General features: G+C 34.7%; 2 protein-coding genes across 2 annotated transcripts; one reads left to right on the forward strand and one right to left on the reverse strand.

Annotated features, from left to right (window-relative positions):
• The first annotated feature begins 8,672 nt into the window (after positions 1-8,672).
• On the forward strand, positions 8,673-10,625 carry LOC143540045 (BOI-related E3 ubiquitin-protein ligase 1-like). Its single transcript, XM_077033210.1, has 3 exons — positions 8,673-8,912; positions 8,999-9,324; positions 9,732-10,625. Exons 1-3 carry the CDS (start codon positions 8,807-8,809, stop codon positions 10,227-10,229), a joined length of 930 nt encoding a protein of 309 aa, XP_076889325.1. The 5' UTR covers positions 8,673-8,806; the 3' UTR covers positions 10,230-10,625.
• Positions 10,626-12,164: 1,539 nt separating this feature from the next.
• Positions 12,165-13,992, reverse strand: LOC143540046 (axial regulator YABBY 4-like). The gene is made up of 6 exons (XM_077033211.1): positions 13,566-13,992; positions 13,300-13,437; positions 13,052-13,208; positions 12,777-12,825; positions 12,616-12,691; positions 12,165-12,487 (listed from the first exon to the last, which is right to left on the reverse strand). Exons 1-6 carry the CDS (start codon positions 13,749-13,751, stop codon positions 12,398-12,400), a joined length of 696 nt encoding a protein of 231 aa, XP_076889326.1. The 5' UTR covers positions 13,752-13,992; the 3' UTR covers positions 12,165-12,397.
• Positions 13,993-19,584: the final 5,592 nt, after the last annotated feature.

Raw genomic sequence — 19,584 nt, forward strand, 5'->3', positions numbered from 1 at the left:
CCTTTAATAAGAGAATATTAGGTTTATAAAGAACATTATAACCTCAAATACCACTATTGTGTTTTGGTTGTCAAGGAGAAGCAAACACTCATATTTAAACTCATTTGAATATTAATTACTATGAGATTGAATGATCTACCTTATGTCAGGATTTGAACTATGGTCTTCTTCTCTAAACACATTTGACATTAGCTATTACGAGAATTTGAATGACCCGTTCAGAAAAATCTTTGTATGTATTACCAATGAAATATACTTGTTATGGTCTTCTCCCCAAAACATGTTTGATATTAACTATTGCGTGTAACCAAAAACAAAATTACCAATGAAATATACTTGGTAGGTGGGACCGGGCCTTCCACCTATTCTATTGCAACACACATTCTTTTAAACATTTATATTCTTAATTTATTGCTAAGGAAAAGCACCGACACGTTGTCTCCTCCATATTTTGATGTATTTCTTTTTCATGAAAGTTTCCATCTTATTGAAATATCAAATTTAATGTAATATACTAATACATTTCTTTTTATACCTAATGCAACCCATTATAGCTCAACTTTTTCAGATCCAATATTCAAAATATCTCACCAGAATTCGGTTTAATAAACTACTCTAGATGCTTGGGTTGGGTCTCGTTTTCCTAGTTGTTAGGTGCAACTATCTTAATTAAATAAAACTTGTCTCTAAATTGCCCCAAATTCAAGGGAAGGAAAATTGTGCCTCAAAAGAGTGAAATTCGTTTTTGGATTAATGTATTTCGTGTATAACGATATCATTAAACAGATTTGACATAAAATTCTTTCAAAGAGTGAGATGTTATAATCTTTAAAATTCGAATGAATTTTGATGATGAAATTAGACCAAATGATGTCCATATATAGGTGTTGAATCAACACCAAGATTGAGGTGAAACGTCAAGACTCTGTACCAAAAAACTATAATTCTACTGAAATTCCGCATCTGCTATCGATCATTCCATCTTTCGTTTTACTACCGGAGTCAATAGTCACAACTGACCTTCACTAACACTAATGATGTTCAAAGTCACTACCGACAAATAGTTTACTACCGAACAACATCTTTAAAAGATCATTTTCATGTACCTTTTGTCATCCATGTCGATCTTACACATTTATAATGAAGTATCTTTAAGGCAGCTTTTTGCCATACATGTGGATCACTTGCCATCTAAATAACCTTTTTGTTAGCCGATACGACCCAGTTATTGGCTTTGCCCTTGGGCGCCGCATGGGTCCAACCCTTTCATCCTGCCAAGGTCCTGGGACCCCTCATAATATATTTAGGTTCTCAATATCAAAGTTACAATATTATTTGACTAGTGTGGTGTACACCTTCTAAGTCCTAACTTTGTAATAATGTATAGTATGGTTTCTCATTTGGTCTACATGTAAATCCGATTACTCAAATAGCTTCATGATATTAAATCACCAACAATTACTTTAGCTCAAATGATATTTATAACTTGTTGCCTTTTCAATTGTTCTCGTCCATGTTATCTTATTCTTAATTAACAAACCTTTATATATTTTGCTGAGGTTAAAGATCCATGGAAAATATTGGAGAATGAGGAAGTAAGAATCACTAGAGTTAGAAAATGATGAATAAATTGCTTAATATGAAGAGTTGAATGAAGAAAATTACAATAACATAAAATAATAAACTATCAAACTTTAAATGTTAACATTATATTAAATATACTTTCTAAAACAATACATGTAGTGTTTGATACTCGGATTAGCATGTTTATTAAACATATCATGTTCAGTTGACCCATTTAGTAAACAAATTATATTTACTAACCAAGAGTCTAATTACTTTTAACGTACTTAGGTTTGGCCCTTCGGTTTGCTTCAAGTAGACCGGTAACACCATCACCAATGGGTAAGCTTCCATATTCAGTTCGTACCACCCGATCAACATTGGTTTCGGCTTGAATTGTGATTGGGTTGTTGTGGATCTAGGTTAGTGTTTTTTATACTAAACCCCACCGCATATCACACACACCTTGATATAGATTAAAAATCAACAAACTAAAGAGACCGAAGTTTCAAACGATCATAGACAAGTCCGAACAAAAGTTTATAAATGAGAAAAAACCTAATATTATGGGTCGTCGTTTTCTCATCGGCCAGCATTTACCCGCCCCAAAACTATATGGTGGGCCCCACCATTGTTCGTACATCCGTCCCTGGGCATCGGACCGACCACCGCTCTTTTTCCTACATTCATTCATAGCATTTATTATTTCCATGCAATTTAACTCTTATACACTTATTATACCTATATTAAATGTAGGGCAACACGATCATCAAAAATCAATTTCAAAATTTAACTTTTTATTTCTCTCAAATTTTCATTGCTTTTACAGTAATTTTATTTCCTTTGTGAAACATTTCTTGGCTAATTAATAAAAATTAATCCATATTTATTTATTTTCTTATTCTATATTTAAGTCATTTATTTTATTTCACAAAATAAGCTTATATCTTGTATCGTGATTACCACTTTATACGTATCTGGATGCAAATCAATGCCATAATTAAATACATTCTTTTCTTTAGCAAATACAAATACACAATCAAAGAATAATGATAATTAAGTAGAAAAATTAAATTCGGTAACATAACATTGCTACAAAATAAATTTTTTTTTTTTTTTTGAAAATTGACTTTCATTAAAAAAAGACACAACCAACGACTATCACCAAGACGGAGAAAGACGCTGAAATCCAAAAACCAAAACCAACAATCACGTTACATCAAATAAACACCAATTTTTCCAATCCACCACCCCTATCTTAGATCTATTTTTGTACCAAAGAAAACCCAAAGATTTTATATCCGCAACCATTTCTGCCACGTTAGTGCTCTTGCCCGAAAAAATCTTTTCATTCCTAGCCCGCCAAATCCTCCAACAAGTAATGATGACAATTCCATGAATAATCAACCTTTTATTCCCCGTCGCACCACAAACCTTATGCACTTCCACCAAATCATTGACATGAAAAACAAATAGTCTAGGGATGTTGCACCATGAACCAATCGCATTCCAAACGGCCATAGAAATGGAACACCCGGTTAACAAGTGCTCGAGCGATTCCTCATTACTCTCACATAAAGCGCAACTATGATCATCACAATACAAATGACGTCTAGCTAAAGCCTGCTTGGTTGGAAGGCTATCCTGAACGGCCCTCCACATAAAAATATTACATTTTTTCGGGACCCAATCGCTCCATTGGAAACTGGAACTCCCAGCGTCCACAACGGACCGCACCATCCATCTTTTAATCGCCGAAACCTCAAACTCTTTGCAGCTACCAACCGCCCAAGACCATGAATCTTCACGGTCAACCATCACCACCCCTTGAAGGAGATCTTCCAACTCCTGCTTCTCGCTGACCTCCTGATGGGAGCAAGGAGCTCTAAGCCAATCCCACACAATGCGACGAGAAGATCCAGTGACCACCAACCGATCAGCTAACAAGACATTTTTATGTTTTTCTACCGCATATAAGGACGGATACTTGTCCATAACCGGCGCCGAACCCAACCACAAATCCGTCCAAAACCTAACTTGGCGACCATTCCCGACTGTGGCCCGGATCACTCTATTAAAACCCACACCATCAACCTTAAATTTGTTCCAGAACATAACACAATTCTTCCAAACCCCGGGAACCCCATTATTAACCGGAGCAAGCCCCCAACAGCGCGAGGTCCCGTGAATAGACAACACTACTCTTCTCCACATCGCGTGCTGGTCATTTAGAAATCTCCCAAGCCATTTAGTAATCAGCGCTTGATTATTAACCTCTAAACGAGCGATACCTAAACCCCCTTCTTTTATAGGTTTGGTGACTACCTCCCAAGCCACCCAAGACATCTTCCTCACTTCATCCGAACCTCCCCATAAGAACCTTCTCATCAAAGCTTCTAAATCATTGTTAACCTTCTTGGGTGCCTTAAAAAGCGAAAAGTAATAAGTGGGAAGACTATCCAGCACCGATTTAATAAGGGTTAACCGACCAGCAATAGATAACGAATTAACTTTCCATTTAGAAAGCCTCTTCTTGAACTTGGACACAACCGGTTCCCAATTAACCACCCTATTCATGTTAGCTCCAACCATAATCCCAAGATAAGTAAACGGGATTCTACCCGGCTTACAACCCATGAAACCGGCTTGGATATCGATCTCACCATCTTCTACACCTACTCCAAATAACACTGATTTATGGAGATTAATCTTTAGCCCCGAACACAAGTAAAATATGCGAAGAATACGTTTCAAGTTATCAAAATTAAAAGAAGACCACTCTCCCATAATCATAGCATCATCCGCATAAAAGAGATGGGATAAAGTAGGACCTTCGTTAGGAAGAGTAATACCATGAAACGCACCTATATCACAGGCTTGTTTCAACATACCTGAAAAAGCCTCCATCATAATAATAAAAAGAAAAGGCGATAGCGGGTCACCTTGACGAATGCCTTTATGACATCCAAATTCGAAAGTAGGAGATCCATTAACAAGAACAGACGATCTGCTCGCCAACAAGATACCACTAATCCAATCGCACCAGACCGAAGGAAAACCCATCTGAGAAAGAACCGACAACAAGAACTCCCAATTCACATTATCAAAGGCTTTATCGAAGTCAATCTTGAACATAAAAATTCTTCTTTCCCTCTTTTTAGCCCAAGCAATAACCTCACTAGCCACCAAAGGGCCATCAAGAATATATCTCCCGGATAAGAAAGCCGACTGATGCTCTGAGACAATCTTATTCATAACCGTTTTGAGTCGATTCACTAACACCTTCGACACAGTCTTTAAGATACAACCAATGAGACTTATCGGTCTAAAATCCCCCAAAGAAGACGGATTGTTTACCTTAGGAATTAAGGTGATAAAAGACGAACCAACCCCCGAGCAAAAACTTTTAACCTTATGAAAATGATCAAGAATATCCACAAAATCCTTCTCGAACAACTCCCAAAAAAACCGAATGAACCTAAAATTAAAACCATCCGGCCCAGGAGCTTTGTCACCACCGCAATCAAAAACCGCCTTCTTGATCTCATGCACGGAAAAATCACTGATCAAAAAATCCGCCTCCACCGAAGACAAGACCGAAAACCCATATCCAATCAACCGAGGCCGGAGTGTAATAGATTCTTTAAACTTACCAGCAAAGAATCGCAAAACTTCCTTTTTAATGAGAACCGGGTTTGTTTCCCACGCCCCATTCACTTCCAAACCCGGAAAATAATTTGAAACTTTACGTTTATTAATAAAACCGTGAAAAAATCGAGAATTTTCGTCTCCATGAATCGCCCAATTACAACGAGCCTTTTGCTTCAAATCCCGGTAGTAATGATTATCCAACTCGCCTAGCCGTCTTTTAATTTCGCTTAAAGACCATGTCTCTACTTCCAACAAATCCCGGACCTCCAAGGTTTGGTCCAAGTCCCGCAACTCTTGCTCCAATAAAACCCTTTCCTCCTTTTCTTTGGCTTTACAATCGATCGCCCATCTAGTAATAGCAGCACGCAAAGCTTTAAATTTATACAGCAATCTCGCGTCCGGAGAACCATGAAACGAGCCATCAACAAGCGTCTTCTTAACCAACGTCCCAAAATCCTCTTTACCAAGCCATGAATTGAAAAACCTAAACGGTTTGGGACCATAATTCTTGGAAGAACCAATTTTCAAAACCAACGGACTATGATCCGGCTTATTCCTCTCGAGAGCAATATACTCCGCACACGGCCATTCCATAAAAAAATCCCAATTAACGAAGATTCTGTCAATACGGCTTAATTTATTTCCTGCGACAAAAGTAAAACGCCTCCCTTTCAAGGAGTACTCGTGAAGATTCGAATCATCGATGAAGTCGTTAAACTCATCGGCCTCACCCACATTAAACAAAGAATTCCGCCTATCCTCAGCACACCGAACGGAGTTAAAATCTCCTGCCACAATCCACCTCCCATTACCCTCCTCGATCAAATCACGAATTTCCCCCCAAAGAGCTCTTTTAGTAACTAGATTTTGAGGAGAATAAACATTGAGAATATGATATGAGCTACTCTTTCCTTTCACAGTGCCCGAAACAAGAAGCCAATTATTATTCTTGACCACCCTTTCCATACGAAAGACTTGAGAATCCCAGATCGATAATAACCCACCCGACCTTCCAGATGAGGGAACCCAATCAAAAGAATACTCACCATAACCCCAAAACCGACCCACATCCACAGAATCCAAGGAAACAAATTGCGACTCTTGTAAGACAATAAAACTAATCTCGTGATGGACTCGAAGACCTCGAATCCAATCGGCTTTGCTAGAACTCCCTAACCCACGGATGTTCAGAGAAAAAACATTCATTGAACACCATCTTGATAGCCTTCGGAAACAAGAACCTCTCTAACATTAGAATCAAAATCTTGCAAATTCTCAACGCCTAACGCCTTACTCAGCGCAATGGTCTTCTCCAACTCCACCTCAATCGGACCTTGATGTTGCACCAGATCTATACCTCTACCAATCATCGAGGCCTCCTCAGACTCTCCCTCGATGTCTCGAACCACCTCCGTATTAGTAGACATCCCTTTGTTAAGATCCGGTGTTAAGAACTCTCCTTCAACACCTAAATGAATCCAAAAATCCGGTGCTTAAGATCCGGTGCTACAAAATAAATCACAATCAAAGTTTACAACTAAACTAAATGAATCCAAAAATCTGTCATAATATACTTTCCTAAATCCAATTAAACATACTTAAGTATACAGCTAATCAAAACATTAATACAAATAAATTACAAAAAATAATAATAAATTAAAATGATCTAAAATTTAGTAATAATATACTTCCCTTAATCCTAATAAAATGATTTAAATCTTAAATATATATAAACGAAACCTTTAAAACTCCCTACTTTTTTTCTCAAGACATCAGATTACTTTATTTGTATATGAAAGTCTCTCATACATTTGACCCGAATTCATGAATATGAGTTTCACTAAAGCCAGATAGCCCTTAAAATTATTATAAACGAATAAAGTAAAAAAAACCGTAATACGAGAAGATAAAAGCTAGTAATATATATACCAAATTAAACAATATCAATTTTCATAATCCAAGGGTAATAGGGTAAATTTCAAAGTAAAAAAAAAGAATAGAAAAAAGAGAAAGATCTGGTGAATCGAGGGTGGCGTGTTTGGTGGGTCCCACAGTATACGTATTTACCCGCCTTTACTTTTTGTCCTGTCTGTTCCACTGTCACCATAAAAATACGTTATTAGAACAACAACAACAACAACAACAACAACAAAACCGGTTTTTATTATTTATATTTTTCTCTCAACTTCCGTCTGATCAGTTATTCTCTCTTCAACTCTAGGTATGTTATCGAATTGAATTCTTTTAAGTGATTTGAGTTTATAGTTTTGCAGGATCGATTTGTATTATTATTATTATTATTATGTTGATTGATTGATTGATTGTTTGATCATCTTGTGGTTGGTGATATATTATTAGATTCATCTGCTAATATCCGATCATGATTTTTCTGATTTTCTTATGGTATGATGATAATATAATTAGTTTGGTTATTTTGTTGTTGCAGGTTTACCTGCCACTTTATTGTAATTGTTTGGATGTGATAATAGTAATTTGATTTAGAAAATATATATTACTGAGATGTTTAAGCTATGAGTTTTTTAGTTTTTATGATCAAGGACTCGATTGCTTGATCGGATTGTAGGGTTGGTATTTTTCGGAGCATTTGTTTAGCATAATAGTTATTTAGTTAAATCACTAGTGTCTGAGTTCTTAAATTTGGACCTGGACATTTATAACTGCTGTTCGGTTTGTTAAAAAGCCCAGGTACGCTCAGTTCGGCTTGGTTGGCTTGAACTATTTTTTTTAGTTAATTTATATTTATAAATAATGCTCAGAAACTCGCTCGATGCTCAATTGAAAAATGCTTGTTAGGTTTTGGATCGGTCTGTAAACGAGCCGAGCAATGCTTGTTAAGTTTTTGCTCAGATTGGTTTGTAAACGAGCCAAGCACGAGCAATCTCTTGTTCAGTTTTGTTCGGCTTGTGAACAGTTCTGCATCGTCTATTAGGATCTTATTGGTGCATATATACAATGAGATGCATCATTATGTCTGAATTGATGACTTGCATCGTTAATTTTAGACTTGGACATTCATAACTGCTGGAAAATGCTCATTTGATTTTGTTTCGGTTTTTTAACGAGCCAAGAACGAGCATAGGTACGCTCAGTTCGGCTCAGTTGGCTCGAACTATCGTTTTTAGTTATTTTTATATATTTTTTTTATTCTTAGAAACTTGCTTGATGCTCAACTAAAAAGTGCTCATTAGGTTTTGAATCGGTTTGTAAACTGGCCGGGCAATGCTTGGAAAACGCTTGTTCAATTTTCGCTCGGCTTGGTTTGTAAACGGGCCAAGCATGAGCAAGCTCTACTCGGTTCTGTTCGCCTTGTGAACGGTCCTGCATTCATATATTATGATCTTCTTGTTACAGATACACAATGAGTTGCATCATACTCAAAATATTTTATATTTTGTGAAATATTGTGGGAATCTTATGCTGCTGGTAGCATTATTTTGAATGGTGTAAACAAAAGGAATTGCTTTAGAAATTGGCAACTTGTGGTCTTGTGCACTTCAAATTCTAATTCCTTTTGCTATTATTATTATTCTTTTTGCAGGTGGATTGTTTCTGTATAAAGCATTTGTCGAAGATGTTCGGAGGAAGTAACAACAATTCCTTGGTCCCCGTCTTTGTTGATGAACACCTTTTACAATATCCATCAAACACTTCAAATAAGTTGCAGTTATTTGGAAACGGTAAATCTCTATCCTTCTAAAAGACTAAAACAACATTTAAACTCTATAGTTTATAACGTTACTCGTATTCTTTTATATTCATCCAGTGCATTATGACCACAATAGTCCTGCTTTTCGCTCCAACAAACGTCAAAGGGAAGTTGACGATATGTTTATGCAAAAGAAGCTTCAAATGTCATTAAATAATAACTTTTATCACGATGATTTTGATCGCCCTTCGAGTATTTTGAACCCGCACAAAGTATCAACTGGTTTGAAGTTATCTTATGATGACGAGGAATGGAATTCGTCAATCACTTCTGCTAGCGCAAGTATGACATTAGCACCGTCACTTATGTCTTCTATTGGTTATAGCATTACAACTGAACTTGATCGGCACAATGAAGAGTTTAAAAGATTCATTACGATTCAGGTAACGCTTACTCACTTTGTCCCATTAAAAGTATCCACATTTCTTATTTTATTTGTCTCATTTCAAATGTCCACTTTCAAAGTTTATTAGCCAGTTTCCAAGTTTACCCTTAAAAACACATAACTAGCTTTAATAAACAATATTGATGGACCCAACTTCTAAGGGCATTATTGTCATTTGGTAAGAAAAAAAGTAATCATTCAATCTACCTGGAACTTTGTGTTTTTCAAACCATGACACTTGACGGAGGGAGTAATAATTTTGACTAAGTTTACTTTTTTCCTTGACTCGTGTTGATATATGTCAAGTCAAAAGTGGTTATAACTTAATCAAACATTGTAAATGTTATTGTTTTATGCAATTTTTTGTATAGCATAGTAAATTAACCTATATATATTATTTAACAGGAAGAAAATATGTTGAAAGGAATGAGGGACATAAGGCAAAGACACATGACAACTTTATTGGCTTCTATTGAGAAAGGTGTAGAAAACAAACTTCATGAAAAGCAAGTGGAAATCGATAACATTAACTGTAAAAACCAAGAACTTGTAGAGAGAATAAAAGAAGTGGCGAACGAAGCCCAAAACTGGCAATACAGAGCAAAATATAACGAGTCAATGGTCAACATCCTGAAAACAAATCTTCAACAAGCACTGGCCTGTGGAAATGATCAATTCAAAGAAGGGTTTGGAGAGAACGATATTGTTGAAGTGTCGTCTAAAGGAGTAGCGGATGGTAATATGGGGAAGTCTAGTTGTAAAGCGTGTAGGGTGAATGAGGTATCGGTTTTGGTAATGCCTTGTAGGCACCTTTGTTTGTGTAAGGAATGTGATGGGTTTGTGAGTGTTTGTCCCGTTTGCCAGATGGTTAAAACGGTTGGTATGGAAGTGTACCTGTCGTGAAATGAATATCGACAGTAAACGAGTTATATATAACTTATATGAGACAAAGAAACCACCCCATACATTTTGGTTATGTTTATATATGGAGTGTTTTCGGTATGCGTATTGCTTGATTATCAAAGTTAAAGTTGAAGCATGTTGTTAGATGTTGTGAAAGGTGCTAATGTTATTTTCTTAAAGTTAGTAACTCATGCCAGAAACACATGACATGTATGTAGCCAATGATTAAAGACACTTTAAAGCCCAAGGTGTGCTTTAGACAGTAGTGTAATGTCTAAGGGGGTGTTTTTGTAACTTGGTTGGTCAGTTTTGACTTATTTCGTTAGGAAAGGCTTTATAGCCATCTACATAGAGCCCAATGTTATCCGGATTGTTTAGCAGCCCACTTACTTAGCAAGCCCATATAGGCAAATACATGTACACTTACAAATACACTTAATTAAAATATGTACACAAATTACTTAGGGATTGAGTTTATATATTTCAATAGATGGTGCAAAACTACTATTGAGTCAGAGGTCTCACTGAAAACAGTCTCTTTATTCCTACAGAGTAGAGGTAAGGTTGTTTACACCTTACCCTCTTCAGACCCTACCATAGCTTTGTTATTGGTGAGATTTACTGAGTACGAAGATGATGATGATGTTTACATGGTGCTAGCCTATAAGTCTATAACTCAAGAAGTTAGGATAATGTGGTTAGCTTAGAAACTTGTTCATCTGTCAATAGACAGCTTACATGGTGCTAGCCTATACAAAAACACCTCTTTTAGTTAGAGAGCGTTTGCAAGACTTTTAAGAGTGTTCTTTTCTCGATGGTTATCTAAAAACCGAGAGAAATCATCACAACAAAAATCTATGGTTTTCAAATGTTTAGGTTGTGAAATGATTTATTCTACACATGATAGCAATTATACAAGTCCCAGTTTAATCATCTACGTATAAATATCAATTATACAAGTCTTAGTTTAATCAACTGCGGTAAATTGAATACAAGTCAGGATACGTGCTTGAAGAAGTTCCAATCTTCTCAATGTTAGGAGATGGAGATGAAGTCATGACAATCTTGTATAAGACTGTACTTAACCTTCAATGTTTTGATGTGAAATAACTTTCTTGGGAGAATGTTCTTTGATTAAAGTAAATGATTTTTTTTAACTCACTCATATATCTTTAACCACAATTATTTACACATTAGCCCTTTAGGACATCAAATTCCATTACACTAGATGCCCTAAGCATAGAGACCATAATTGTCAATGCTCAAAGAGGCTATTTAATATATTTCTAACATTCATATACATGTCAAATGACTCAAATATATTCAATATTGGAGTACATAGAAATTAGATGATTACATATTTATTTATTATCATCCTCAAATATATTCAACGACAATGTCATGATCACTCACTCCTCTAGTATATATCTAAAGATGTAATATGAAGTAACCTTTTCTCCTAGTCACGTTATAATATTGCAAGTGTAAATAAAATATATCAGTTAACAATCAAAAAACAAAAGTAATAAGCAACTTCGGTTTGACTTACAAATTAATGGCACAAGGTGTGCTTGTCAATCATTTGTCACTCTTAAATTGAGAACTATTGAAGCTCTAGCATCACAACTACTTCAAACCCTTATAAAGAGCATCTAGCCAGCTATCACATACCTCATAACTCACAAGAGATACAATATACACACTATTGGACCCCCTAACACCTTCTTAAAATAGAAAGAACAACTCATGGTTCTTAACTCAATGGGTCAATTTCACATATATCATTTAAAGGGCTTTTAATTTCTTTGCCTTCAATACTTTCTTTTTTAAAATAAACCAACCATTGCCTTGTGAAGGAACCTGCAAGTTCTCAAAACAGAAAACCATGCTTCTATATCTATGGACTATGGTGTAAACCACTACTCATACACTAGCTACCAGTAACATGGCGTTTACTGGCTCGAAAACGACATAACTTTGTTTTAATTTTAATTAGAAAAAAACTACTTCAAATTAAGTGATTGAAATGAATAAAGCAGTAGCTACATCACATAGGACATGAAAATTGTGGAGCAAGACATCCTTTACACAAGAAAACTTTTAACTACTTAATTAAGGCAACTATATATCAATATTCCTCTAGTCTTTAAAATGTTTTTCGACTAGCGCTAAGACGTCTGGTCCAAACCAAGTTCACCACTTGAGCCCTTTGATTTGACTTCTTCTTCATTCTGTTGACTCGGTTGTGAATGAGCCCACTGAAACAAGAGACAAACTTCAAATCTACTTCATAGCATCTATCATCATGTGTTGATCATGTGTTATATTAATTGTTTTGTTTCCTTAAAGGTACATTTGGTGTACTTTGAGAAATAAAAAAACATACATTTTTGGCAGCTGCACTGAAGGCTGGCTTATGAGTCATGTTTGGATGTTGTGTCTTTAGCCTCCTGAGTTCATCCCTGATAATGTACAATATCTAAGTTAAGGATAATTATTACATAAATCAACTCGAAATCACGAATTAGCCTTTTATGAATACTTTACTTAATGAATTGGTTATAGGCAGATGGGGCACGCTGCCTCTTCTCCGGTGCTACAAACAAACACATAAATTAGATGAGTTCATAGTATCTAAGGTTTGTTCCAAATAATATTTATATATAGCGGATTTTAAAAAAACAATACATTACAATATTATACAACTGATATAGGGTTTAGGGTTTAAGTGATTTTGTATGGCATAACCAATCTTTTATCATGTGGGATACCTATAAAGATCTATTCTTGGTTAATATAAGAAGATTCAAGTAAAATTTTACGCTTGTTGGAGACGTGGTTTACTACTTCAAGATCATCATGATCATTGTCTTCATCTGATGAAGACGATGACGATATGACAGGAGAAGAGTTATGCTTGCTCAAGGTTAGTTTAGGAACTTCTTCATCATGATCATTTCCACAAGCCTCCACCATTGGCTGCATGTAAGAGAGACATGATACATAAAACCAAGATTTTTTTAACTTATGATAAATATAGTAATAACTGAAAAGAAATGTAAAAACACACATCTTCTTGATTATCAACAGAAGAAATGAGATGAAGAGGAAGAAAGGAGGATCTTGACATGTTTACTGGAAAAAAGCTTGTGCAATGGCCACATTTAACAGTAACCACCATAGATAAACACCTATACGGTACACAAACCTACATATGTAGAAAAAAAAAGACAGGTAAATGGATATATATAAACATACATAAGTAGAATAAACCGAAACAGAAACCGAAACCAAATTGATACGAAAGAAAAAACCGTAATTTTGTTGAGTAATTACTAGTAAAACTGTGGTGCAGAAACCACATTGCACATAGCAGATCTGTTCTTGCATTTGGAGGTCTACAAGATGGTTCAATGTTGACATATCAGGGAGAAATATGGAGATGAGAACATGGAGGAGGGTGTACTTTGCATACACATTGACATATTTAAGTACAAATATAGGAGTGTGAAGCATAGGCATTCAATCGCTGACATTTAATGAAACAATGTAGTCATTTTCATGCATGATACTTAGTTAGCTTGTTAATATTTAGTAGAGTGTCAACTACTGTGTAACTACTTAATGTATGCAATGGATGATACTTGTAATTAATTGGATTATAAGTATCGATCATATCTAAATTAAGAGAATACTAGTAATTATTAAATCTCTTACTATAGGTTATGTAGTGACATATAGTGTGATGTTTGTAGTGACATGAGTGTGATATGTTTTATATGCATAATCTCAAAAAGATTACTTGATCTATGATATGCATGTACTCAATCAAGATGTCATGTAACAAATGTATTGATAATAACTAGTTATATTCGTAGTGAGAAAACTCTTACAATTTCCTAGAATATTGATGTGCCCCTTTTTTCTGTGTGTCGTCCCCTTGTTATGCCAGTAGATTGTTAAAGTATTGCATATGCCTAACTTATTAAGAATATTGCTAAGTCTTAAGAACATATAGGATTGTACATCTAGATGGATGTGCAATCCTATATGTTCTTATGTAACCAGTGATACTTTAAAAAACACACCTGTTAATTAGTTAAAACGTCGCATCACTCGCATCACTCCTATGTAAGCAGTGATACTTTAACAAACACACTTGTTAATTAGCGCGTTTTGTAATAACTAGCTAGTTATGATGGTGGAGAAAATAAAGAAGCAAAAAATTTTGATTGGTTGTTAGCTAGTGGGTGGATACCTAAGATTAATGATTATGGAGCCTCTTAATAATTAAGTTCTAGAAACATGCAGAACGATTTAAATGCTATCTCTTAATGGCTCAACACAAAGTCACTATCACATGAAAGAAACGTGCAATTTGAACTTTAGATACAATTATACTAATTACTAGGGTTTAAAGTAGAGTTAATTGTCTGGTTTAAGGATAAACACAAATTGATAATGCTATCACGCGTTTGATTTTTTTTTATTTTTTATTTTTTTTTGTGGTAGTTTAACATCATGAATGTTAATATTGCATGCTATATAATTTCAATTGTGTATTATAATTCTTGATTTATAAGACATCAATATGAATATTAATGTGTTATAATTCTTAATTTATAAGACATCAATATGAATAAGAAACAGTATATATCCCATTGTAAGGTGAAGGTTAAAACCTTCACAATTGAACTCAATGAAATTCACAATTGGTTTTGATGGAATGAATATACGTTGTGTGAATTAAGTCCGTAATCTCTGTAGTGAACGTACGTTCATTCCAATGAGGTTTTCCCCTCATTTAACATTAAAAACTAACGGAGTTATAGATTTGGCCCAGTTGCAAAAAGATAAAAATAAAAATAAAACTTTTTGGATGAAAATCGTATAATTCACCAAACCTTAAGAGAAGATTTTGACACTCTACTATATTCTTATACTTGGTACACTACTATATTGTTTAATGGTTATAAATAATAATCAGTTTCTACCCTAACAAAAAAGAAAATATATGTTTTGGTCTATTCAAAAAATTATGATATTAATGTTGAAAGCAAAATTAACATGGATTTGGATGGAGTAAATGAAGACAGTTATTTAGGGCAAGTTCTTCATGTGATGTAAATTAGTAGGTGTAGAGGTGGCAAATGGGTTGGGTTGGGTCGAAACGGGTCATGGGTCGGAACGGGTCATGGGTCGGAACGGGTTAGGGTTGAAACGGGTCATGGGTCGGAACGGGTCACTTAAAAAAGGGTTGTTTTGGTTCGGGTTGGAACGGGTTAGGGTCAACAGGTTCGGGTTAGAACGGGTCAAGGTTGGAACGGGTCAAAACGGGTTTGGGTCAAAACGCGTTTAAGCGATTTTCAGTTCGTTTCAGCACGTAACAGCTCGTTTAAGCGATTTTTCAGTTCGTTTCAGCTCGTAACAGCTCGTTTAAGCGATTTTTCAGTTCGTTTCAGCGCGTAACAGCTCGTTTAAGCGATTTTTCAGTTCGTTTCAGCGCGTAACAGCTCGTTTAAGCGATTTTTCAGTTCGTTTCAGCGCGTAACAGCTCGTTTAAGCGATTTTTCAGTTCGTTTCATCGCGTAACAGCTCGTTTAAGCGATTTTTCAGTTCGTTTCAGCACGTAACAGCTCGTTTAAGCGATTTTTCAGTTCGTTTCATCGCGTAACAGCTCGTTTAAGCGATTTTTCAGTTCGTTTCATCGCGTAACAACTCGTTTAAGCGATTTTTCAGTTCGTTTCAGCACGTAACAGCTCGTTTAAGCGATTTTTCAGTTCGTTTTAGCATCTAATAGCTCGTTTAAGCCATTTTTCAGTTCGTTTCAGCACTTAACAGCTTGCTTTAGCGATTTTTCAGTTCGTTTTAGCATCTAATAGCTCGTTTAAGCGATTTTTCAGTTCGTTTCAGCACTTAACAGCTTGCTTTAGCGATTTTTCAGTTCCTTTCATCACTTAATAGCTTGTTTCAGCATGTTTTTGTTTCGTTGTTTTCGACTTTTCAGTTTCGGTTAATTTGCCGATTTTTTTTTGAACGAGGACAACGGACGAAACATTTTAGTTTTTTTACATTTTTTGTTTTTGTTTTATGTTTTGAGTTATGATTTTTTTATTAATTTTTTTAAATATTTTTTGATGGTTTCTGTTAACATCAAAATCCCTCAAAAAAAAATTCAAAAATAAATAAATAAAAAATCATAACTCAAAATATAAACGAATAACGAAAAATGTAAAAAAACTAAAATATTTTCGCCGTTATCCTCGTTCATCAAAAAAAAAAAACCGACAAATTAACCGAAACCGAAATGTCGACGAAAACGAATCAAAAACCTTAATCGACCCGTCTAGTGCGAAAACTCGAAAGAAACCGAAAGCCAACCCGTCCAGTGCTAAAACTCGTGTCGGCACGAAAGCTGATCCGAGCCGAAACCTAAACCGATATCGTTCTAATCTAAAACCCGTTTCAACCCAAACATGTCACTTTTCCTTATGACACTAACCCACATCGACTCGTGTAGTTAAATTTTTCAACCCATTTTGACCCAAAAATAAGAATGTGGTATTTCAAGTGACCCATTTTGACCCATTTAATTAAAACCTATGACCCAAATCAACCCATTTGAATTTTAAAACAACTCAAATTGACCCATTTAGAATGGTTTGGGTTAAGGTTGCCACCCCTAAGTAGGTGTCACAAATGAATCACTCTACTCACCCATTAATAATAACTTAGCCCCATATTTTAATTTTGTTGTCACCTACTTAACAGTGAAACCAGCTTCGATCAGTCAGCCATGTGCATGCACGTGCGTTTTATAACACTCAAATTAGTTAATTTGTTTGACTTTGACCAATGCTTTTAGTATGCAAACTTTAAAAACATTAAAATCATACGACTTCTAGTTAGATCTTCCACACAAACGATGTTGTCATAATGATTTGTGAGGCTGAGGTTTGATAACCAGAGGGGAAAAAAGACAGGCAAAGGTATATAAAACCCACTTTGTTTGTGAAATGTCTTGTCCCGCATGCGTGCTTATGCTACTAAAGGTAAGTAACTTGATTAAACCGCTTCAAAGCAATATGTGGCTTCTATGCTATCAATAAAAGACTAATTCATTCAACAGTTACGACCTATTCGTTTTCTCTAATAATATTCATCAGAGTAGCACATACACACTATATTACAAGTAGGGTATAAAAAGACCATCCAGCCCTCATCACAGAGAATAGGCTCATCATCAGGTCTAATACACGTGAGTTGTCCTGGCAGACAAAGTTCTTCCAAGAGCGTATACCAAACATTATAGTCAAAGAGAGCTTCTTTATCATTCTCTCTAGTTGAAAGAACAACAATCAGTATAATGCTACCCTCGGAAAATGTCCGACAAATACAGCCGTCTAGAACAGAAGAAAAACCCCCTGACATCAATTTCGAAGTGAATTTATCCAGTTGAAGCATCTTGATTGAGAATAAAGAATCCCCCCTAGGGGGTGGTAACTTGCTACTACTTAAACTACTTATATTAATCCTACTTATGCTAAAATTAAAAAATATAACATAAGTTAAAAATCACACCGCATAGATAAAATGGAACAATAAATAAAGTCTTTTCACTTTATTTTCTAGGGATGGCAACGGGACGGGTATTGGTCATGTCCATACCCGTTTGTAAAAATTGAGAACTACATCCTTAACCCAAACTCAAAATTTAAGCATTTTCATTGTATTTTTAATGAAGGTTATAAAAACAAATTAATGGATTATTTTGAGAAGATATGTAGGTGCAAAAAGAACAACCATACGTATACGTTTTTGTTCACAATTGTCATTCTTGCAAGGTTGTAGTTGTTTTTGCATTTCGCTAGCTATCACCCATTTGACGTGTTTTTGTATTTTACGTTATTAATTTTTACACATGCATGCAAATGGCATGAACATGATGTTTGATGGTATCATGTTTCATAAAATTTGTGTATACACTATAAAAGTCAGTTTTCAAGTTTTACAAATATATTGAAGCATGCACCATTTTAACTTAACAAGGTTAATAACATGTACAATGCACACTCAGTTTTTTTTTTCCTTTTTAACAACTAAACACACTTTTTTTTCATCAAATAACCTTACGTAGATTTAAACAGGGTAAAGTTAAAATACAAAGGATAACAAAAATGAGAAGGGTGAGAAGGAATGCAGTCTGCTGATCTTAGATTTGAATGACTAAGATTAATTTAATAAATAAAAATTGATGGAAAAGGCATGAAAGTATAATTCACATTTGTTGACTTTCTCTCTCCACATGTAAGGCACATGTCAATTACCCCATCATTTTAAAATGTCCATAACTTTTTCATACGACATTATTCTTTAAAAAAAAATCCACCATAATAATAAGCCTTTTTTATCTTTAATATGAGTATCATATTGTTGTATAAAAATAAAAAAAAATTAATGGGTTTTTTTTATTGTGTTTTGTTGTTGTTCATTGTGTCTTTTAGTTGAGTTTTCACATGAATTGTATTATAGATTTTGATCATTATATTTTTCAATTTGTACTCATATGAAAGATAAAAATTAAAACAAAGAGTACGTCATTGTGTCGTTTTGTTCGTCATTAACTTTTAGTCATTATGTAATACGTTCATTGGCTTGTATTCGGATTGACATATGACAAATTCATTTAATTTGAGAAAAATAGTATTGCGTTCATTGTGTATTGTGTTCAAGTCATTGTGTAATATGTTGTTTCCATTGTGTTTTACGTTTCAAGTCATTGTGTCATATATATTTACCATTGTGTCTTACGTTTTAGGTCATTGTGTTATACGTATTCAACATTGTGTTTTATGTTTCAAGTTATTGTGTAACATGTATTAATCATTGTGTTTTTATCATTATTTTTACATATTATTATTACACAAAAGTGCTATTAGTATTTTAAAAAAACATAATGATGAGTTGAAAGACACAATGACGAAAAAACAAAATGACGAAAAAAGACACAATGATAAGCGAAAAGACATAATGGTGTGCGAAAAGACACGAAAAAAAGACACAATGGTGTGCGAAAAGACACAATGACGAAAAAAGACACAATGATAAGCGAAAAGACACAATGGTGTGCGAAAAGGCATAATGACGAATAAAGACACAGTGGTTTGCGAAAGACACAATGGTGTGCGAAAAGACATAATGACGTGATATTTGTTTTAAATTTTATATAACAAAAATTATACTCATATTAAAGATAAAAAAAGGTTTGTTATTATAATGAATTTCTTTTTAAAAAAAATATCATACGAAAAAGTTATAAACGTTCTAAAATGATGGGGGTATTAACATTGTTTTG

This window comes from Bidens hawaiensis, unplaced genomic scaffold (assembly GCF_021521415.1).
Source record: "Bidens hawaiensis isolate Kalapana, Puna unplaced genomic scaffold, B.hawaiensis_p1.1 tig00012136_1, whole genome shotgun sequence".
NCBI classification, from domain to species: domain Eukaryota; kingdom Viridiplantae; phylum Streptophyta; class Magnoliopsida; order Asterales; family Asteraceae; genus Bidens; species Bidens hawaiensis.